This window comes from Macrobrachium nipponense, chromosome 2, assembly GCF_015104395.2.
Source record: "Macrobrachium nipponense isolate FS-2020 chromosome 2, ASM1510439v2, whole genome shotgun sequence".
Lineage (NCBI taxonomy): Eukaryota > Metazoa > Arthropoda > Malacostraca > Decapoda > Palaemonidae > Macrobrachium > Macrobrachium nipponense.
The window spans coordinates 96,331,187-96,356,066 of record NC_087201.1 but is presented as its reverse complement, the minus strand read 5'-3'; the positions used below and the strand labels follow the sequence as shown (position 1 = coordinate 96,356,066).

General features: G+C 40.3%; 1 protein-coding gene across 1 annotated transcript in view; it reads left to right on the top strand.

The window, feature by feature from the left end:
- The window catches only part of LOC135220808 (1-phosphatidylinositol 4,5-bisphosphate phosphodiesterase gamma-1-like), a 511,068-nt gene that overhangs the window by 156,882 nt on the left and 329,306 nt on the right, over positions 1-24,880 (top strand). The window contains exons 6-8 of the mRNA XM_064258319.1: positions 2,096-2,299; positions 10,671-10,786; positions 22,691-22,897. Coding sequence (XP_064114389.1) covers positions 2,096-2,299; positions 10,671-10,786; positions 22,691-22,897 — 527 coding nt within the window. The remainder of the gene's footprint in view (positions 1-2,095; positions 2,300-10,670; positions 10,787-22,690; positions 22,898-24,880) is intronic.

Genomic DNA, 24,880 nt, shown 5'->3' with positions numbered 1-24,880 from the left:
TTATTTGTTTCTGTGATACTGGTGGTGTGTATTATGCCCATTATTTCATTGACCTCACTTGTTTTCTCCATTCTTAATTTCTTGGTGTGTAGGCTTTCTTGGAGGGGATCTTTGTTTCTCTCTGTATCTGGCTCCATCCATTGTCTAATCTTTTCTACCCATTCCGTCCTCTCTGTTACTTCGTCGATGTTTCTTCGTGTGTCGTTGTTTGATACCTCATCCTCCCTGTCGTCTTCTGTGGCATCGTCTCTCAGTTCGTCTTCGTGTAATTTGTTGTTGTGTGACATTTCCCTTTCCAGTTCTTCTCTTTCTGTTGGGGAGAGCCAGTTCTTTTTCTTTATGTTCCTTACTTGGTCTGCCAGCCTCTGCTCTGTTTGGGGGGTGTTATTCCTCTTATTCCAGATGTTGACCAATCTTCTTCTATATCTTCTCTCCGTCGGGTTGCTTCTGATGTAGCATCTCCATATTTCCTTATTTTCTTCTCTTGTCCATTTCTTCCTTTTTTCTTCTGTAGCTCCAATCTCAGGCTGTTGATTACTGTCATTGTGGTGATCAGTTGCTGGATGACGACCTCCAAGTACCTGGCCGTCTTCCCCTTCAATTGGGTTGAATACCTGGTTGCCGGACGAAGCTCCTCTGTTGCCAGAGGTTCCATTTATGTCGTTGTCGTTTATTCCTTCATTTCTTTCCATCATTGCTGAGTTTTGCTATTTAACCCATAGCTGGACCCTACCCCATCAGGGATAGGTACTCATTTACAGCTGAGTAGACTGAGGAAATTATGGTAAAGATCCTTTCCCAAGGAATCAACGACGAGGAGAGCGGTCACCCATCCAACGACTGACCAGCCCCAATGTTGCTTAACTTGACTTAAGTCCATTGACGACCTAACCCACTCCTCCACGGCGCCATTATTATTAATTTTATTATTGTTATTATTATTATTATTATTATTATTATTATTATTATTATTATTATTATTATTATTATTATTATTATTATTATTATTTGAAAGTATTAAAAACATATAGTACAAGTACTATAAAAAAATCTCGAGTCTCAGTAAATGAGAGAGAGAGAGAGAGAGAGAGAGAGAGAGAGAGAGAGAGAGAGAGAGAGAGAGAGAGAGAGAGAGAGAGTGTCAACAGCACAACAGCTCCTTTCCCCTCCTGTCACTTAACTTGATACGTATGACAGTTTCAATACCTGGAGTTAAAGAAGACTGGGATTTCCTTCATCCTTCCATAATTTTTTCAATTTTCTAAGCTAAAATCTTACTAATTCACTATGGTATTTTCTTTAATGAATTGATATTATTTCTGTATAAATTAATATTAATTGAAAATAGTAAATCATTTATTTATCATACAAAAAAACATACATGTGATATCATTTAAACTTATTAAACTTACTAATGCAGTATTAATCAAAATTAATATTTGAAAATTAGTAAATCATTTTTGTATCATAAAAATGTATTTAGTCATGAAAATAAACATCAAAATACACTAATTAGTGATTATTTTTGTCGGAAAATTCCGCGAATGGGCGAGTCCGTCCGCGAATAATTTCTAGATAGGTTCCAAAGAAAAATCCGTGAATGTGTGAGTCCGCGAATCCGGAGAACGCGAATATGGGGGGACCACTGTACACTTTTTTCTTACTTTATAAGATGCCCCATGAATTTCCGTGACCATTGTTTGGAAATCAATTTTCATATATACATGAAACATTGCTAATATTATCCTGTTGTCAAGTTAGTGACACTATATTTGATCTCTAGGTATTTTACTTACGTTTCAGCTCCTTTTATGTAACGAGCCAATTCTTACCCAACATCAGATAACCAAGTCTTGTAAACAAACTTTGTAATACAGCTTAGAATCTTTAACACTATCAATTTTTCCTGTCATAAAGTTTTAAGAATTTTAAGTAAGATTCATCAGTTTTAAGAATGTTAATGGTCCGGGTGAACTATTCCATATTGTTAATGGTAATAGAAGTAAACAATGTTTAGTGAAATGTATGATGCTAGATTTTAATGATGTGTTGCATTTAGCTATATCTTGTACTACCTGTAATCTTTATTTTTCAGAAACTTCTTTTCGTTGGTGAGAATGAAAATGAGAACCTATTAGACAGGTATAGCAGTGACATGAAAACTGTGTCTCTCCGGGAATTCGAGACTTTTTTAATTGAACAACAAAAAGAGGATGAATACTATGCTGACAGCATCATTAAGAAGTTTGTACAGGATCCAGAGAGAGATGTTAGGGATCCATATTTTTATATTGAAGAGGTACTTGAATACATACAGCATAAAGAATATTGAATAATTGATTTGTTTTAAATTTTAAAAGCCAGAAAAGTATTGAATATTTTCTGGGCTCAGCTCGTGTCGGCCTATGAAAGTAATCCTTAATATCATCTTTCTAGGTAATATTATCCTAAAATTACCAGAGAAAAAACAAAATTAAGAAAATGTCAGTAAGACTGACTCGCTCACTCTTAAAAAGAAGTGTCGGTATGATATAGGGGCGAGTGTGGAACACTACCACGAGACAAACACCAAATAGAACTTCTTCCCTATCAGAATCCCCCTAACAGAGAGCCGATACCAACGGGCGATGCAGCCTCTACTACTACTACTAGAGGACGCCACGGACAGCAGCGCCCCTAGCGGTCATCCTTAATTTTTAGCACCAGCGTCTAGTCGCAGATTTTTCTTGTGCTATATTTTCTCAGGATTTATCTCGTATTCTACGATGGAACGCTCAGCAATTGCCACGGCTAAGTTAAGTAACTCATAAGTAATATTTTATCACAGTTTTTTATTTTTCTTCCGGGTACCAGTATTTTTCCTTTTTATAGGTCATATACGTTCCCCGGTTGTCTCGTGGCGGCCATGCTGCCTCGTAAGAATTCCCGGTCTTCCATACTGGGACTTTCTTATACCTTATGGGCTTACCTTATCACGTTCATTGTTTTACATCGAGTTTTAGCTAGTTTAGCCCTCTTACCATTCTCTTAGCTTGGTATTTAGGGCTATTATTATTATTTTTATTCTGGCCCAGCATCCCGGCTCTTGCTCTACATCGGCTATCGCTGGCTCCGAGTAGGCTCCTGTTTCTTGGAATAGTTTGCCTCCTCCTGGGCTTCTTTCTCTTTTACTAAAAGTGTCTCTTCCACCTTTCGATGTATTTTATTATTATTATTTAGGGTGTTAGGCTAGCCTAGGTGCTTGTTCCATGTATTGGTACAGCTTGGTTCACGTGGCCCTACCACGGTTGTGTTGATCGCGGCTTAGGCCACCGGTGGTCACGTGTTCCATAGCACCTTACCCTGCCCCTTCCCTCCCTCTCTGATGTAGGGAGGAGCTGGGGGACCCCTTGGTTGTCATAACAACCTCATAGCCTTCTCTCACATTCCGGAGGTGCCGGGGGGTCCGCCAGCAGGGGTATAGGGCGACCACTATGAGGTACCGGGTCTCCATACGGGTAGTTGGTGAGGTGGGGAGGAGTAGGCCATCCCTTCCCCCTTTTCCTCGCTCCCGCCGCGTTTCACCGGGACCTCCTTCCCCCCCTACCATTACTCAGCCACCTCTTCTTACGATATTGAAAGGAGCCTTCCGTCGCAGCCGGGGCCCCTTTGGTTATAGGATATTGGCTCCGCTAGCGGGCAGGGTGGGTGCTATGGATGGTCGATTGCTTGCCTACTATATCCTTATATCTCTCCCCCGCTACCGGAAGGGAGCTTACCCTTACCTACGCACTCTTCTAGTAGACGGGTGGAGAGAAGTTGGTTTTATGTTGTTACTATACTATGTTAAGGATATATACCCTAATTTAAGATATTTTACAATGAATTGTGTATTATAATATGTTAATCAACCATCCCCGCCATTATCCGTTGTGGTTTCCATTACCACCACTCCTAGTTGGTTGATTCTTGTGCCTCCGCCACTGGCGGAGCCATAGCCTTTCTTCCAACATGGTTACCACACGTATTTTAGCAGGGCTCTGGTTTTATCTAACTTTATCGCTCCGGCACCAGCGGAGCATATGTTAGGCTGTAAGTGTTTACTTTGTACTCATGTACGTTTCACTTACAGGCTACCAACTGCCAGGTCCTCGCTTGTAAATGCGACGCTGCACGACCCCTGCGGACATGACGAGTGCAGGTCTCACGCCCCATGTGCCACCTTGTTCACAGTCTATCGTCTGGCATCCCGAGGCCTGCACTATATGCTACGACCTGGTCGATCAGCTGGTTGGTGGGGTAAGACCATTATGAGGTTATTTATCAATTTACTAACACTTTTAGTTCGTAAATTTGTTAACTCTGTCCGCAATTGGTAGCTAATTCAGCCTTTCTTTCAGGCTAGCGGTGTGAGGGAAGTCGCCCTCGCCACCCACCCTGAAAGCGTGTGGGCGGCTTTGGGAAGAACGCCGCCAAGGGCCAGCCCTACATATTGGATAGAAAGCTGGCCATCCAGATCTTCCCTGCGGGCAAGTCGACGGGCTACGTCGACCCCTTGTCCGCCGCCCCCGTGATAGCCGCCATCCAGCAAGAACTCCAGCAGTCGTTAGGGGTCGTAGCCGCCCAGGAGTCAGTTCCGGACGTCGCCGGCCTGGACCTGAATCTTGAGCCGATGGCGGTAGTGAGTGAGGGTTTGTTGGTTGAGGTAGGTTTGTCGGGCGCCCAAGGTCTTTCCTTGGGCGCTCCTGGATCTTCTCCTGTCCCTTCTTCTTCCGCCTCTTTCCAAGGCTTTCCGGGATCCGAGATCCCTAGCCGCACTCCCGCTCTCTCTGTACCTCCTAAGGAGAAGGGAAAGAGAGAACCGAAGACCTTGTCTAAGACGACTTCTAGGAAGTCGTCTTCGTCTTCTTCGGCTAGGAAGTCATCGACTTCTTACGCCGACGCGGTGAAGGCTAAGCCAAACTCTTCCCAGTCGAAGAGCTCTAGAGGCAAGGCTTCGAAGGAGAAAGCTCGCGCTACCTCCGAGTCGTTGCCTTCTCCCGCCTCCGCTGCCCCCTCTCCGGCTATGCCGGCAGGGGTGGCAAGCACCAGCTCCTGCGTTCCTTCTCCTGTCTCACCAGGAGTGATGGAGCAGGTAGGAGTGATGGTTGGTTCCCAAATCTCAGCTTGGGGAACACGTTTTGAGCAGATGTTCGCACAATTGTCGAGCACTCTGTCTCAAACTGGACAGACGGTCCAGGAACTCTCGAATAGAGTAAGAGAGAATGAGGATCGGATGGCTGGGCTATCCCAGGCTCCTCCCCCAGTATCCCCTGCTTCTAGCACGGGGATTCTCCAACTCCCGTCTTACGACTCCTTGCCAGCTTTCTCTATGGAGAATCCATGGAGAGTAGCGGCCTACGCTCCCTTTAAGGACGGGATGATTTCGATCCCGGAGTTTGGCACTCGAAGGATTGAGGACTTCGAGTTCTATCCTCCGGGTCTGTCACAGCCTTTCATCGGGTATGCTAGGTCTGACGCCAAACGGCCTCTCACAAGGGAGGAGGACAAGATCTCGAAGGAGTCAGTACCTCTACAGTAGAGATCACGCCCAACGGGAATGGGTTCACTGCCTTGAGGACTGGGAGTGTACTAATACTAAACTCCAGGCCTATAAGAGCCCCTTCACTATTTTCGCCACGGAAGAGGAGGTCTCTCTTCCGTTCGCCACGAAATTGGTGGAGAAGGCTCTTCAGGCAGTCCTCAAGGATGAGCCCGTTCCACAGTTGAGAGAGTCGGAGTCCACTTCTCCACTCTTTCCCGCCTTCGGAGAGTTATGGGAAAACCTGCCAGCTACTTTCACGCAGGGTAAACTCAAGCCGGACTGCGCTATGGACCAGTTCGGTGAGAAGTTACCTAGGCTGCCGGACTCCCTAATCCAGGCAGAGTTCGATGCGCGAACTAGGTTTGGCAGGTCCCTTAACTCCCTCATTGTCACGGAAATGGCTGCGCTGTCTTACGCGAACGAACCGCTATTCAAAATCCTGGCAAAATCACAATTTCAGACGGTTCTGTTAGACGCTTTTGACTTCTTCCAAGCCAGGAAGAACTGTCGGAAGCATGTTCTTCAAGAGTGCACCATCAGGCACGAGCCTAATAGACTCTTGACTGCCAGCATTGTGGGGAGCGGATCTCTTCCCTGAGTCAGCAGTGAACGAAGTCCCCCACCCACGAAGCTGCTAGACTCAACCAGAGCCTTAGAGCTAGGTGGGGTATTTCCTCTAAGAGGAAACAGGAATCCGTTCCCACTGCTGGCAAGAAACCAAAGAAGGTGGGTAGGAGGTTTCCAGCCATATAAAAAACTCCAGCATCAGCAGCAGTTTGTGCAGCAAGTCCCAGTCACCCAACAAGGACAACCTGCATCATCTAAGCAAACTCAGCCTTTCCTCCTGGTGCCCCAGCAATCGCAACCTTCGACTTCCTATGCTATCTCGCCTGCCTTTAACCCTGCTTATGAAGCTCAAGGCTACTCTCAACCGAGGGGTAGGGCGAGAGGTTACTTTCGTCACCGTGGCGCAGGAAGGGGCACAAGGAGTAAGCAGTTCAGAGGAGGGCGTGGTGGCCAACCCGCCCATCAGCAATGATGGCTCCCCAGGTAGGAGGGAGGCTGTTGCCTGCTTCCGCCACAGGTGGGGGTTCAGCAGTTGGGCACAGAGCATAGTGTCCAAGGGATTAGGCTGGAGCTGGATCCAAGATCCTCCTCCAATCAAATCATTCCATCAGGTACCGTCGAAGGAATTGATAGATTATGCGGAAGAACTCCTTCAGAAAGGAGCTATTGCGAGAGTCAAACATCTAAAATTTCAAGGTCGCTTATTCAGCGTGCCAAAGAAAGGCTCAACAAAAAGAAGGGTAATCTTAGACTTGTCAAAGCTAAACTCTTTCATTCGCTGCGACAAGTTCAAGATGCTTACCCTCTCGCAAGTAAGGACCTTACTTCCGTGTGGAGCCGTCACATGCTCCATCGATCTTACAGACGCATACTATCATATCCCTATAGCCAGGCACTTCCGCCCATTCCTAGGATTCAGGCTAGGAAGTCAGACATTCTCATTCAAAGTGATGCCCTTCGGTCTGAATGTAGCCCCCAGGGTATTCACAAAGATAGCAGAAGTGGTTGTACAACAATTGAGAGCTCAGGGAATCATGGTAGCGGCATACCTCGACGATTGGTTAATCTGGGCACCAACAGTCGAGGAATGTCTCAAAGCTACCAAAAAGGTAGTTCACTTTCTGGAACATCTGGGTTCCAGATAAACAAAACGAAATCCAGACTTGTTCCGGAATCTCGTTTTCAGTGGCTAGGAATCCAATGGGATTTGTCCTCCCACAATCTATCAATTCCAGTAGCCAAACGGAAGGAAATAGCAAAATCTGTCAGGCAATTTCTCAAGTGCAAACAAACGTCAAGAAGAAACCAGGAGAGAATCCTAGGGTCTCTTCAGTTTGCTTCGGTAACAGATATCCTTCTGAAAAGCAAGGCTGAAAGATATAAATCGAATTTGGCGGTCAAAAGCAAACTCCAAATATCGAGACAAGTTGTCAGTAATCCCACAGATCCTCCGCAACCAACTACGGCCTTGGTCAAAAGTAAAGAACTTAGCCAAGAAAGTACCCCTTCAATATCCCCTCCCAATGTTAACCATTCACACGGACGCATCCCTGTCCCCCGGGTTTGGGGGGGATACTCTCAGTTCAAACAGGTTCAGGGGACTTGGTCAGTTCAATTTCGCCAGCTCCACATAAACGTGTTGGAAGCAATGGCAGTATTTCTTACTCTGAAGAGACTGCTTCCCCCGAAGAAGTCTCATCTAAGGCTAGTTTTGGACAGTGCAGTGGTAGTTCATTGCATCAACAGAGGAGGGTCCAAATCCAAGCATGTGAATCATGTCATGATAGCCATCTTTGCATTAGCAAACAAACACAAATGGCATCTGTCCTGCCACTCACCTGGCAGAGTAAGAAATGTGATAGCAGACGCCCTGTCCCGGTCAGTTCCTCTGGAATCAGAGTCTCCTGGACGTCGGATCATTCCCAGTGGGTAAGCCTGAGAGTCCCAGGTCTCCAAGTGGATCTCTTCGCCTCACAAGCGAACCACAAGCCCCTTCCCTTGCTATGTGGCCCCCACCTGGACCTGGACTTTTGGCTTATGCCCATACGGACGCTCTGTCGTTGGATTGGAATCAGTGGAGGAGAATTTATGTTTTTCCTCCAGTGAATCTTCTCTTGAAAGTCCTAAGCAAACTAAGGTCTTTCAAAGGGATAGTAGCTCTGATTGCACCGGACTGGCCCAAGAGCAACTGGTATCCTCTTCTTCTGGAATTGGGTCTCCGACCTCAACGGATCCCCAATCCAAGCTATCACAATCAGTACAAATGAGGACTGTGTTCGCTTCCTCAGGAACTCCTCCAGACCCTAACTTTATGGGACTTCATGAAGTTTGCGGCTAATAAAGATGCTGACATTGATCCACAGAATATTCTCTTCCTAGAATCAGATAAGATAGAGAGTCAACCATTATTACAATATGACTCAGCTGTTAAAAAATTAGCATCTTTCTTGAGAGAATCGAACACTACAACCATGACAGTTAATTTGGCTATATCCTTTTTCAGATCCTTGTTTGAAAAGGTTTAGCAGCTAGCACGATTACCACTCATAAATCGGCTTTGAAGAAAATCTTTCAAGTAGGTTTTCAGATGGATCTGACTGAATCTTATTTCACATCTATCCCTAAAGCCTGTGCTAGACTTAGACCTTCTCAGAGGCCTACTACAGTTTCATGGTTCTTAAATGATGTCCTCAAACTAGCTTCAGATACTGACAACTCATCTTGTACATTCATAATGCTCCTGAGGAAGACATTATTCTTATTAAGCCTAGCCTCAGGAGCTAGAATTTCAGAACTGTCGGCTCTATCCAGGGATGCGGGTCATGTGGAATTCCTCCCATCAGGAGAAGTTCTACTTGCTCCGGATCGTAGCTTTTTAGCCAAAAATGAGGATCCTCTTGCAAGGGTGGGCTCCTTGGAAGGTTATCCCACTTCCACAGGATCCTTCTCTCTGCCCAGTATCAAAACTCTTAGAGCCTTTCTATCGCGTACTTCTTCAAGATCCTCAGGTGCCTCTCTTCATGAGAGAAAAGGTGGTACTTTGTCAGTGAAAGGCATTAGACAGCAAATCCTTTACTTCATTAAACAAGCCAACCCTGAGTCATTCCCAAAAGCACATGATATCAGGGGAGTAGCCACCTCAATTAATTATTTTCAACATATGAACTTTGAGGATCTTAGAAAGTATACTGGATGGAAATCCCCGACAGTCTTTAAACGGCATTATTTAAAATCCTTGGAATCTTTAAAGTTTTCAGCAGTAGCAGCGGGAAACATAGTTTCCCCTGATACTGCTTAGTAGTTGTAGTATTAATCCAGGTCTCCTTTCTACCTACTTCAACCAACATGCCTCAACCTATCACCAGGCTACTCATCATCATAGCCTTAGCCGTTGTGTGTTGTAGTGGTTTGTCCCTTATTTTTTTGCTAGGGACAACCACCCTTGTACTGATATGTACCTCAGTGGTCCTACCCTTATTTTTATGCTAGGATAGGCCACAATATGTTTGTATAAATTCTCCAATTGGATTTGTGATCACTTCAGTCACAATGTGTTTGTATATATTTAAATTAATGGTATTAATTGTATTAATGATGGAATTGAGTGTACCTACCCTTATTTTTATGCTAGGGTAGGACATATGTATGTATATAATTGTACTTATATGTTCTAATTAAGTAAATTCAAACATTTCCTTATTTTACATGCATTTATGAATTTTGTTACTACCATTTAAGTACTTTAGTTTACTAACATTCTGTTATTGATTACTGTAATAAGTTATTTTAAGTACTTAATTTGTATGCTGTATTTGATTTACTTATATTATATCCATCATTTTAATATGTTTTTCATTTTTCCCTTTTCCATCTTGTCTGTTTCTCTGGTATTCTTTCATAGGCCGACACGAGCTGAGCCCAGAAAAGGGATTTTGACGAAGGAAAAATCTATTTCTGGGTGATTGGCTCGTGTCGCCCTATGAAACCCATCCCCTTTTTATGGTTTGTTTTCCCCCCCTTGCAGGACAAGATGTATTTATGTTTTAATTAAGGATGACCGCTAGGGGCGCTGCTGTCCGTGGCGTCCTCTAGTAGTAGTAGTAGAGGCTGCATCGCCCGTTGGTATCGGCTCTCTGTTAGGGGGATTCTGATAGGGAAGTTCTATTTGGTGTTTGTCTCGTGGTAGTGTTCCACACTCGCCCCTATATCATACCGACACTTCTTTTTTAAGAGTGAGCGAGTCAGTCTTACTGACATTTTCTTAATTTTGTTTTTTTCTCTGGTAACTTTAGGATATATTACCTAGAAAGATGATATTAAGGATTACTTTCATAGGGCGACACGAGCCAATCACCCAGAAATAGATTTTTCCTTCGTCAAAATCCCTTTTATGAAGTGGAACATTTCTTTAAAGCCAAATTACTATTTCAATAAGATATTACAGTACATCACTGTAATTGTATGGTAACAAAATTGGTCCTTGTTGGTTCAGACTTATAATCTGATATATATTCCTCTTTTTTTTTTCTTTTTTTTTTAGTTCTTTCAGTACCTCTTTTCAAAGGAGAATCAAATTTGGGATAGAAGACATGACATTGTTAACCAGGATATGACAAAATCGTTGTCTCAGTACTGGATAGCATCTTCTCATAATACGTAAGTCTTAATATCTGATGTTTTGTTTTTAAATTAACAAATTTTTTATACCCATAATACTTTACATTAGATTTTAAATAATTTCAGAAGTAATTGGTTGCAATCGTATAAAAAGATGTGTCTCCATTTATACTGTATTTCCAGAGGTAGCCAGCAGGCCAAGACACCAACTACCCTTGTGAGACACTACCACCAGAAAATAGAACCCATCAGCTAGCCAGATAGTCTGACTTGGGTCCTTTCTAGGTACAGCCCCTTTCTTTTGCTCATACATACACTGAATAGTCTGGCATATTCTCTAAAAGTATGTATCTTTCCTTACACATCTTTTAACTTTTTCCACCATCTGACTTCCCTGAATATTCCAGTTAATTTGTCCTAATTATAATTCCCAGTAGGTTGTGCTGTGAAGATGAAAATAATTTAATGGCCTGTCAGTAGTACAATTTAAGCACCCCTAAAAAGGGATTTGGTTGAATTCATTATCTATATAAAACTTGTAAAGAAAGAAATAAGTTCTTTAAAAAGATATCTGTTAAAAGCAGGAGAAAATCCAGTCATATGTAGGTGTAACAAATTGAATGAAAGTGACAAGAGAAGAGATTGAACTAAAGTAGTGGTAAAGGAGCTCAAAAATCATGATATATGAAGGAAAAGGATGCACTGCAGTTAAGTAATCATAGAAGAATAAGGTTTCTTGGGTATGCTTTAAAAATTTTAGAGGTGCTGCTAAAGGAAAGACTGAGAAATATGTTTAAAATCGAAACAGTGTGACTTCATTTAAATGGTCAACACCAGAACCAGTCTTATAATGAGGCAATTTCAGGAAAATCACCATCCAAAGGAAAGAAGTACCGTACACAGTATGTTTTCTTAATATGTGAATTCATGAGATGCTGAATTTTGAATATGTGAGGTAAGCTGAGACTAATGAATGCATCTTGCGTAAAATACGTTCATATAATACAAAACCATCTTCAAAAGTTGGGGGGGGAACCGAAAATGTGAGTATATAAGCCACTCTTGAAAATGTAACACAGCATTTACACATCACCACCTTCTTCATCCCCACCTCTATCCCAAGTTAAAGAGTTATTTGCTTAAATGCATCTTCTCAACTACATACTTTTATTGAAAGAATCATCCTCTGCTAAACCATTCTCAAAATCCTCCCTCACCCTATCATGTCATCTAATCCTTTGCCACCTTTTCAACCTTCTACCCCTGGCGGGTTCGCTCCAAATCCTCTTCACTTTCCCAACTCATCCTTACCACTTTCCCAAACCATCTCAATCTCTACCCTTTTATCATATCGGTCATCTTTACCACTCCTGCACTTCTAATTTCTTCCTTTTTGAACCTATGAGGCAGCTTTTGTTCCTCCTTCCTTCATGATGCCACCACAAGCTTTTGAAACAGCAACACAAATGCACTGAGGTTAAGAAATTCCTGTGAAATTATAATAATAGTATTGGAGCCATAATAACATACCAGTCAAGTAAAATGAGTTACTATATTAACCCTTAGATTGCTTCAATATGCATTTGAAATTTTCCCCCTGGGTGCATAAAACTTCATACAAAAATGAAAATGCTCCAGTTAGCTTCATATATCTCTTGCTATAAGAACAAGCCTATATTTTCCATATCTGACATTATTTTTTTATCTTAAAATGTAATTAAAGGCCTGAAAAATCCTTTTTTTTTTTTTTTTTAGAAAAGTGGTAAAAAAAAGGAAAAAACCTTTGGAGTTCATTCTACATAATTCTTGACCCAGCATTTTGTAGGGGGGAGCTAAAACTAAAGAAAAGGCATGTGGATTAAATATGCAACCATTTACTGATAAATAACTAATACAAAAAATATCTTTTCTTTGGTAAAATAGGTACCTTTTACATATTGCTTTTTTGAAATTTTTGTAGTGTTGAAAGAAAGACTGGAAAAGAATTTATAATATAACTTTTATTTTATACAGTTCAACTTTTATTATATGAAAGTAACAGAGAGAACCTTTTATATATGATAATAAAGACAGGAAGGAAATTGAAAAGTATTTAGTGTATTATATATTATGAAAAAATATCTTTTCAAACAAAATGGGTATTTCCATTTAGAAAACTCTTAAAACAAAACTTCAGCTAACCACTGTTTTTGCATAGCTTTTTAACATTCACAAGTCTTTTTGTACTTGCTTACAGTATGGTACACTTTGAAGCATGGCAAAATGCACAAAGGTGGTTTGTTAGGACAGGTTTCACAGTGATATGTTGTTTGTCTTCTTTTGCACTGCCCTTTTTTCTTCAAGCGGCAGTCAGTACTTCTTATACTGCAAACAATACAATCAGGCTTGTGATTTTTGTCTACAAATTGAGCAATGAAATGCCTGCCTGTGAGTCTGTTTGATAATGGTGACTCCAGTCTCTTCTTACCAATCAGTGGCCTTTTTGAATAACCATCCAACAATCCATTGACTACTTGTTCTCTGAATTTCCTCAAACTTAGTTTTTAATTAGGATTTTGGATATCATAAGCTATTTTTGCATCCACTAAAGCCACCTCTATAACAAAATGCCATATAACTTGGTACCTTTTCTTCTTCCTCTGGCTAAAGTTATATGTTGCACACAGTTGATCAAACCTGTCCATTCCTCCCTTATATTTATTATAATAAGCTTGAACAGATGGTTTATGTACGATTCTATCACCTTTTTTTTATTTTATTGTTACCTCTGTCACACCTGAGTCTCCAACAGTTGACATGTTCACTTTGCCTGTGTCCTGCCATGTTGCTGCTACCATTGTATTTTCATTATTTTTCCATATTACTGGAAGTTCTCCTTTTTTCATTTTAGCTCTTCCCATTTCCTTGGGCAGACCCTTTCTATTTACACGAACAGTGCCACAAGCACCCACACCTCTCTCCCTTAGCTTACTAAAAAGCTTTACACTAGTATAAAAGTTATCCACAAAGACTATATGGCCTTTATTTTCAAACCCTTCAAGTAATGCTAAGGTAACCTTGGTACCCAACCCACCCTCACTAGGTTGTTGTTTAGTAACTGTATCTTTACCTGTATAGACATTGAAATGTAAACGGTATCTAGTTTTGGCATCACAAAGGGACCAAAGTTTTATCCCCCATCTTGTTGATTTTGAGGGTATATACTGTTTGAAATACAACCTGCCTTTGAATTTCAACATAGTTTCATCTATAGCTATTTCTTTATTTCTTCTGTAAATACTTTTATACAAATTTTGTACAATATTTAGAATTGGCCTCACCTTATAAAAGTCTTTCATTACTTTTGTGTGCCTCATTGTCTGCAAAATGTAAACTGATACCTGTCTCTAGTGAACACCTCACTGAAACCTGGTGTCCTTGATAACCAAAAGGGATCTGCAAAGTATGATGCTAAAGTTGCTTTCTTCACAATACCCATCATTATTTCTACAGCAACAAATGCTTTGATTTCCTGTACTGTTACTGGTTGCCAATTATTGTACCTGGATCTGCGCTGTAATGGACGCCTCATATTTATCATCTCCTCAGCATATTTATTTGTTTCCATAACCACTAGATCAAATATTTCTAAGGGAAACAGTTTCAAAAAACACTCATAGGGAGTAAGATTCTCTATGCCTTCCACACCAGGAACACCTGTAAAATCTGTAATTCTGTCTAATCTTTGGGGGCTTACTAAAACATGATCATCCACCTTATGCCAGTCTACAGTACTTTGGTAATTACTAGTGTTTAGAACTGCAGCATCCTCCTCTTGAAAATCCATGTTTTCAATTATATCTTCTGCCTCAGAATCCTCTTCAGTGTCCTCCTCCCATAAATCAGTCATTTCCTCAAATGCATCCTCATCTTCACTGTCAGATGCTCTTATTTCTTCAAGTTCCCTCAAAATATCTTCTTCTGTCTTTAAAATTCTCGATTGCCTCATTGAAGGCTTCATGACTACCTAAAATTTAGAATTAACAAATTTTTAAACTTTCATAGATAATAAATGCAAAACTATGTAAACTGGTACAAGATAAGATTTACTGTTTGATCAGTGGTAACTAACCATTGATCATATGGTAACTCGTATTCAAACTTTTCCAGGCTGAAAACTAAGCTAACTTACACAGCCAGCATAGGCTACATAGTAGTTGTGTGAGTGATACAAAAACAAATAAAGCAATCATTATCTTAGATAAATTTGTAAAACTAGAGTTGAAAATAAAAATTAATCTGACACTCACAACTGTGCATGTGAAGCAAAAGTAAGACAGGAAATGCAAGAAAAAAATAATAATGACTGGTGTTATGAGTTTAGCTTGCATTGCTCAGTCAGTACTAACTTTTCAACACTCCAAATAAACTGGCTAAATCAATCAGTACTCATTTTTCATTTCCCAAACAATGTCCACAAAGCCTAGCCCTCTAAAATGCATTTTTTTTTGTTTTGTTTCCCAAACAATGTCCACAAATCCTAGCCTACCTAAAGTATGTCTCGACTAGGCAAATCCTCCTCCTCTCTCTCTCTCTCTTCTTCCTCTGTTTCTCTATTTATATAATATATATACATTTACATATATATGAAGAAAAGTATATGTCTTTGTTTGGCCTAACATAAAAACATATAGATAGTTTACTCATTCATATATTTGTGTACATCTACGATCGATTAAAAGGCTCAACATTTAAATGGCCAGTTAAAGTGCCAAACAATAACATTTAGGTTCTGGCCATTATATCAGCTTCATTTTACTATTACATAAGCTTGTGGTAACTTATCAAAATATTACTTTCAAGCAGTATTGATTCATAACATAAAAAAATGCATTAATACATAAAACATACCAATTTATATAGAATAAATGAACAAACTACAAATCATCTCTTGCCCAGCTGGGTGGCTGTAAACATTGAGTTCTTTTGTTATTGTCATGTTTTGGGACGCCACCAATAGATGGTGCTAGATATTGACATAAGGTTTTCTATGACTAAATAAAAGAAAATGGACCAGTAATTTTAAGGGTAAACATTTTTTTATGGTGGTAAACCAGTGTCGACGCACGCACTTCTAAAACAAGGGTTAAGCAGGCTTGGGTAAACTGGTAGATGATGAGCCTACTGAGTTGGAAAAATGTTATGAATTAGGGGGAAAGCGTTGTTTTAACCCTTAATGGATGGATATGCTCACATGAGTAGCAATAACAGGTTTTGGGTGGATGACAGATTCACTCAAGCGCCTCAGTGGCATGATCGGTATGGTCTTGACCTGCCACCTCGGTGGCCGTGAGTTCGATTCTTGGGCATTCTATTGAGGTATTAGAGATGTGTATTTCTGGTAATAAAAGTTCACTCTTGATGTGGTTCGGAAGTCACGTAAAGCCATTGGTCCCATTGCTGAATAACCACAGGTTCCATGCAACATAAAAACACCACACAAACAGATATATTCACTCACAGTGAGTAAAAATATTACTCACGATTGATTCGGGGGAATCAGGAAGGAAGAGGTGCCATGACTTCTATAGCCCATAAATTCACTAATAGCAACTTTTAGACTGGTTAAGATGAGAGACTTGGTAGCGCAGGGCTTAGTTTTGATCTTGACTTCAAGGGAGCATGTACTGCCTATCTGTCTTACTGTCTTACATGATGTCTTTTTTGTAAATGTACTAAGGGATTGCTGTTAGTTTTAGTTCTTATCTTTTATGATAGTATGTCAGTTATAAATGTAATTTTGCCAAGAAAAGGGCAAAGAAATATTAGAAAAACATGTATAAATCATAAGAAGTTACTGCATATTCATTCTCAGCAAATTTACGTAAAATTTTTACGACAAATATGCTTAGAATATTTTTGTAATTTTATTTTGTATCTGTTTTGGTATTGTGTGAGCTGTGTCTCCCCTTCAAGTACGTGAACGTGTTCCAGTCCGTGTGGTGTCCTCTGAGAGTGAGAGAGAGGTTTTTCCAGCTTCCCAGCATGGAGGAGAGATGTCACCAAAGCAGACGTCACAGGCAGAGAAGTATTGTGAATGATGTCACGACATTTGGACTGGTAGCCCAAGTCAAAGGTCTCGGTGACAGTGAAGATGGTTAACAAACCTGAAGTCTTAATGTTTTCTGCCCACCTCCAGCCATCCCTCTCACTTTTTTGGGTTGGGGGAAAGACTTAACGCGTCACGAGATACTGTGCTCGGTCGATGACCAGCTACCACCTCGTATACGCGTGAATTGCCAGATCCCACAGATTCCTTGCATTACAATCTTTGATTGTTTAACCGGTTTCCAGCGGGTGCAAGAAGATATATTGATAAGGCATTTTGTTGGAAGTGTGTAGTCTGATGTTCAGCTCAGATTCCATTTCTGATTGAGGGTATCATGGGCGATCCCTCGATTCGTCACGGACATTACACATACATGGACAGTATTGAGGGGTCTTCTTAGCTTTATGTTATATGCAACAAGGAGGATTCAGTAATTCCCAGTGAATCCCTCAGTCTGGACATCAGTACAAATTCTTTTTCAAGAGGATTCTTCAGTCTCATGCTCCCAGATTGGGCTCTCCGGCCTCAGATACAGGAATGCTGTGCCCCCCTCTTGGGTGCCAAGAGCCTGATCATTACTCCAAGAGTCATCTTGAGTACCCAGCACCCATTCATGGAATCCCAGTTACAGCTTCCAACATTTTTTCCCTAGTGCCTAGCGTCATTACCTGGGCGCCAACTCTTTGTCACTCATCTGCCTCTCCTGAGAACAGATTGTTCACCGTGGATCAAAACAAGGGGTTTTAAGTGTCCATCAATTATTTTTTTTCACAGATTATAAGCTTCAGTGGAAACCGCCTTCCTCTCAGCCTCCTCAGAACATATCCCTACTCTATTCTCATTTAAGAATGAAGAGGAAATTAGAGTGGTCCCTCCGTATTCGCTGGTATGCGTACCAGACCCCCCGTGAATAGTTAGAACCCACGAATGTTGGGAACCCCTATAAAAATGCTAAAAACAGCCTATTTTGCTAGTTAAAACTCAAGAAAAACCACTAAAAATTTTCATACTTGGTTTTTTAATAGTTTTATCACAAAAAGTGCATTTTATGATGAAATTGATTAAAAAAAACCAGGAATTTGTGGATATTTCTCATAGAAAAATACCGCGAATGTGCAAATTTTCCACAAATAATGCGGGAAAATGTTCCCGAGAGAAATCTGCGAATGTGTGAGTCCGTGAATCCGGAGAACGCAAATACAGGGGCCCCACTGTATGAAGGTTATGCTCCTCCTTCAGCTCCTTCAGTGTGTGTAGTTCCTCTTCACTCCTCGAGTCCAGTACAGTACTATATCCTAGCTAGCCAAGGCTTGTGGATTTTATAAAAATGTCTAGTAATTTTATATAGATATAATTATTAAAAATAAATTATAAATGGTAAGTTTTAATTCCATTAGAAATCAAATCTCTTGATTTTACTGTTTTAAACATATCTTCAGGGTATCTATTTTGACCTTATTATTTATATAATTTCCATTGCACCCATTATTTGTATTTCCTTTTTTTTTTCATTGTCATTATAGTGCTGAATGACTCTATGGGTCCCAGTGCTTGGCTTTATGCCAAAAGGATACCCATCGTACGTCATCGGGGAGGGTCCCATGTTAGTTGTTGCTTTATGCTGAAAGAATCTTCTCCGATATTTTAGATTTTGCTCATTGTTCGGCTTTCACTATAGGGAAGATTATGTTCTCGTTGGTAGAATAGAAGTATCTTCTTCAAGGTCTGTGAAGTGTTCAGTGTCCAAGATTGAACGATAGGAGCTCATGTGAAGAAGATAGAAGACTTCAGGGACTTGGACAAGGTCTTTCGCAAAAGTCAGTGTTATTACAGTATGCTCACGTATGGGCTCACCTCCGGGAGCCCTTAACCCCAGTCTACTTAGAAGAAATGGGATTGTAGAGGGGTGGTCTAGTCGATCGTCAGAATTGGAGAGGGGACCACCATTTGTATTTCATAGAGAACCCTCCTCTTGTCTCCTCTTTCATCGCTTTTTCAGTCTACTCAGTAGTATCAAAGAATTATTCTGCTTTTTCAGATGAAGTATCGTATCTCCCTGTAAAGAAAGACATGGAAGAAGTAGAATATACATCACCCCATAGGGCATCTGCAATAATCTATGAGTAGCTCCCAAAACATTGGGAGGTGAGAAACTAGTTCTGGATGTACTGTAATACCTCTATCTTAAGCTATTTGAGTTGCACCAATTCACAATAGCTCTAACTTTTCATTGGAATGTAACTAATTTCATACATGAATTTTTCACAGACATGCGAACATTTGTGAATATACTGGAAAAACCCACCAAAGTGTTTGTTTAATTTTTCATGTCATTTGTAAATGTTTCTCTCTCTCTCTCTCTCTCTCTCTCTCTCTTCTTCACCTCCTCGCCTTCCTCTCTCTACTCCTCTCCTCCCTCTCTCTCTCTCTCTCTCTCTCTCTCTCTCTCTCTCTCTCTCTCACTGAGATAAGAGAATTTTTACTACATGTTTATGATTATTAATATTTTCAAATATTAATAAGATTAAACTAATACTACTACTAATAATAATAATAATCTTACTATAATGGGCGTTATGTCTGTCCATCCGTCTGGCATTCAATCAAGGCCAAACAGCAGGTCTGATGGGCATGAAACTTGGCAGGGTTATAGTGGGGACCCCTAAGATGGTTTATAATGGGGTTTCATCCTACCTTCACCCCCTCTCCGAAGGGGGTGGGGGTGAGAAGGGATTCCCAGAAACGGAGCTGGTTATACCCGTAATTTAGTTATTTTACGAATTTATTGTACATAATTTTTGTATACATATGTTTGCTAGTAATAGTAATACTAATAATAAAATAGTACGTTATAATATTAATAATGATAACAGAAAACTAGGAAACACATGACAATACACAAAGCACTACACCCAAGAGCAAATATGGACAGACTATGCATAACACGAATAGGAGGAGGGAGAGGACTACCAAGCATAGAGGAATGTGTCAGCATCTAGAGCAGAACACTGGGGCAATATCTGAAAACCGTTGAAAAAGAGTCGCTTAGGAGTGGATGGGAAGCAGGACTGATAAAAGTAGATGAAAACCCAGAAATATACAGACAGGAGAATGACAAACAAAATGAAAGAATAGCACAACTAACCAATGCATGGACAGTACATGAGACAGACTAAAGAACTGTTCAGCGATGAAACATGGCAATGGCTACAGAGGGGAGAACTCAAAAAGGAAACAGAAGGAATCCTAACAGCGGCACAAGATCAAGCCCTAAGAACCAGATATATCCAAAGAATGATAGAGGAAAAAACATCTCACCCATATGCAGGAAGTGCAGTGTGAAAAACAAGACCATAAACCACATAGCAAGCGAATGTCTGGCACTTGCACAGAACCAGTACAAAAAGAGGCATGATTTAGCCAAAAGCCCCCACTGGAGCCTGTGCAAGAAACACCAGGTACTTTGCGGCAATAGGTGGTATGAGGGAGTAATAAAAAATGATCAGGCAAAGATCCTCTGGGACTATGGTATCAGAACAGATAGGGTAATATACACACAAATAGAACAGATATGACATTGAGTGACATATCAGAACAGATAGGGTAATACACGCAAATAGACAGACATGACGTTGATTGACAGAACCAAGAAGACAGAATCACTCATCAACGTCACAATACCATGGGACATCAGAGTAGATGAGAAAGAAAAAATTGATAAGTATCAAAACCTGAAAATAGAAATAAGAAGGATATGGGATATGCCAGTGGAAATTGTACCCATAATCATAGGGACACTAGGCATGATCCCAAGATCCCTGAAAAGGAACCTGAAAAAATTAGATGCAGAAGTAGCTCCAGGACTCGTGCAGAAAAGTGTGCTTCTTGAAACAGTGCACATAGTAAGAATAGTGATGAATTCCCAAGGAGACAGGATGCAACCAAGAACCACACATTATAAAATTACCCAGTTGAACAGGATCACTGTGTTACACACAAAAAGATAATAATAATATAACTAATTACAAAATTTGTATGTGATAGATAGTATTTTAAAGAAACAAAATATCTCTCCTTCATCTTTTAACTTGTTGAAGAGATGCTTGAAGCCAAAGCTGTCAAATATGTCCGTGTGACAAGATAGGGAAGTGTTGCAATTAGCAGGTCAAGTGCCTGTCTCCAGAGCCCCCGTCTTGTTTCAAGCATCCAGGGGCTGCTTTCGAGAACCCAGTGCCGGTTCCTGTGCGCCCCGTACCGACTCCCATACGTTTAGCATATTCTCTTGTGCGCCCAGCAACAGCTTCTGATCTACTGGCACCATTGACCAGGAGCCCAGTACCTTTTCCATCTAACTTCCTCTCTGGAGTACCAAGAGCTATCTGTGGATGCGGAAGATCCCTTTTTTATTTTGAATCTTCATAAGTCTTAGCTAGCCGCAACATGAGATTCTCTTTTTGGGGAGGATGCTCTCGGATTTTCCGACAACTTGGACACTGTTGCCAATCAAGACTTTTGTGGGGTATGGCAGACTGCACATGAGAATGCTCCTATTCTACCTGAAAGTCAACTGAGACAGGAAACTTAACCTGTTTTGGTTGTCTTACCAATTATTAAGAAAATAATCGAACCTTCAATGGTATAAGTCTGAAACAAACTGTTCATAGAGAAAATCTCTTCTTCCTCTGAGTCTGACAGACATCTCGGATATAGGAGGAGGTCCCTTTGGGACCTGGGGATGTCTACAGGATGTAGTGTTTCTTGACTTCAAGCATAATTTATCCCTTTCAGCCATTTATTGGTCAACTTTTTGGAGGTGCTAATCGATATTCGAATCTTACTACTTAAAAGAAGGTAATGTTGAAAATTGCAGTTCCCTCAGGCCATTATCAGTGGCTGGCATGGTACTGAGAGAAAAACAAAAGAGAGGTTCATTCTCTCTTTGATCCCTTTGCCTTGGCATAGGGTATCAAGTTTGTGGAGCATGAGGGTACCTTGTATATGGAGTATACCCACCAGTCTTTATGGATGGGTAGTGGTTTGTGGTCAGTGTAGGTGACAGTTTTGTCTGGTTCAATTTATTGGGACTGCGGCCGGGCAAAGGGGGCTTTTTGACGTACGTCTTGTCAGCGATCGGGCATATCCTCCACTGCAAGGCTCTATTGATGTAGAGGCAATCGTTGGCTCAACTGCCACACCACTACAGATTGAGACTGGTACAACCAGAGGCAGTATTTGACTGCAGTAACTCTCAAATCAAGTATGGTAACGACAAGTATTGTTTCAATACTGACCATCCTGTGTATTTTGAAGTCATTATCACACTTAATATTTTGGAATAGAATATGTCCATTCATCCCACCTCCCATTTAATGTGGGATTCAGCTAAGTAATTACTTGGTAAGTTACTTATATAAAAATGAAATTTTTTATTAATAATTAAATAAAGTTTTATGCTCTATACTTAATAAGTAGTAATTACTGAATCGGAGCCCTCCCTCCTCCCCTCTTTTGGACATAACGGCAAATTCATGATGAAGCCAGTGGCTATTGTCGCTTCCAACCAACCCATGTCAGGACATGTCACCTATGATGCAATGAGAGTGCTTGTGTTGTGCGTGATATTTTGAATTCAGGGTTTGCTGCACTAGAAAATCTAAAGCTAAATGAGTAATTATATATAAAACTTAATTTTATTATGAAAATGTCATTTTTTTTCTGGTGTAAAAGGTGTTATATACAGTATTAAGACCAGTATGAGACTTGGGTAAGTATTTTTGCAAGTTAGTCCTAATAATAACTAATTTAGGTTTCATTCCATGAGTATGTTTGTACATTAGATTTATGATTTGTTATAGGTACTTAACTGGTGATCAGTTAGCCAGTGATTCTTCAACAGAAGCATATGCTCGGGTGTTGCGAATGGGCTGCCGTTGTATTGAGCTTGACTGTTGGGATGGTCCGGATGGCACACCAAATATTTTTCATGGGCATACGCTAACATCAAAGATTTCATTTAATGATGTCATCATTACCATAAGGGATCAAGCTTTTGTTGCATCACAGTAAGTGACCTGAATTTAGTTGTTATAGCATTAGTTACAAGAGTGACATTTACTTACCAATTGTTAAAGTTAGCTTATAATCCCATACTGATAAGTGAGTCGGCATTCAAACAAAAAAAGATTTCATGACTGACCCAGGTGATTATCTAGTATGTCTGTTCACTACCAGGTGTATTTCAAAAGTTTTAGCTCTACAGAATTATCCCTGCTGCCATTGTATGTAGGCACATTTTGGTATTACATGGTTTTGTCTGTTTGCTGCTTTCATGTTAGTGTACATATGTTTTTTCTAGGATGCCTGTCACAGAAATAAAAGCTAAGAACATCAGGTTCTGTAGGAATGATTACTGTGTTGGCAGGATGTTGAATTTTGAGGTAGATAAAGACACTGTGCCAGCTTCAAGGGATAGAGTATGATCTTGAGAATAAAAGTGAGGAGTGTAGCAAATTTTGAAGGACTTTAATGCTGAAGTTCATTAGATATAGGAAGAGAAGGGAAGTAGATATAGACTGCAAAAGCGCAAAAGCAAATAGTTAGGTCAAGTCATAAATTATTTATTTCCCCTCCTTCTCTAGGTCCTTCATCTGTTGTTACATTTATTCTGTGTGTGGCTTTTTCTTCTGCTAATGCTTTAACTAGTATGTACTGAGACTTCCTTTATAGCTTTGCCTTCCACCCTTTTTGGTTCAGGAAAAGCATATTGAGAAGTTAGAACAAGATGTAAAGTTGTAAACTTTTTTTTTTTTTTTTTTTTAGTTAGTAAAAGGTTTGTCTTAATTTATGACACGGAACCATTGGGTCTCCTGGTAATGTGCATAGCCCAAGTCTAGGACTGCCCTGAGACTGAAAAAAGAGTTTGCTGCAGAGAATGGGTCAGTTCTCAGGGAAATGTGATGCTGTGCTTTTCGTCACCTGCCTCTCATTTTTCGGTTTTTCAGTGTTTTCTAGGTTGTTGGGCTTTGCTATATCTTCATTTAGTGGAGGGAAGAGGCCCTGTAGAGAATAGGATAGGTCTCTGTTTTCATAAGTATTTTGGTGCCCATTAACACTTTCCAATCCTGCAGCATGTATAGTGTGCCCATTGAAAAAGGAGTCCTCTGATACTATAGGCATGTATACAATGCCCTCAGTACAATCTGTTATTACTGCATTTAGGCATAGTTATTCCTTTTGTGAATCTAAGCTCCGTTTCCTATGGATTCTCTACTTGAACACTATATTTTCATAACAATTTAACCCCATATAAAACTAAATAAATGAAGTGAATTTTTTGGGGGGCCTGGGTTGATGGTTAGGCTAGGATTTGGCTTTGTTCAGCAACCTCATCCTGGCCTTTGCTCGTGGTAGTGGTCATTCTCCAACAAGCCTGAGCCCTTGTCTCCATACCCATTGTTTTCTTATCGATATGCCGCACCAAAATGCTTCTGTACAGATGGTGATACATTGTAATATCCAGATACCCTTCTATGAGAAAGAATTGCTCATCAAGAATGATGCTGAAGAAATGTTTGAAAATCCAGATAGGGAGGTTATCACCAATTCAGACGACAGCAAAAGGGACAGTGACTCTACTGATTTTGAGTACCAGGTGGGCAAAGACACTAATATTCACTCTGATCATGGAGAAAGGCTTTGTGATCCAGATTTGACATTAGAAGAGAAAATACTGGCAATGATGATGCTAATGATGCAAGTGAAATTGGGTATTTTATTGTTAATATTAATAATCTCAGGAAAATCAAGTTTATTTGTGTCCTATTGAATTTTCCTATTTGTTTTTGTCTTTTCAAATTGTTTTGCTTTATTGCTGATGACATGAACTGTTATGCAAAGCAGAAAATGAATATACATAATATATAAGGTGAAATTATATGGTTAATCTTAACAATATAGGTATATGGTGAGTATGATTATAGCATATTAATCATCCAGATATGTGATGAGATTTCTGTGCTTTTTAGAATAAGATACAACCCTATGAG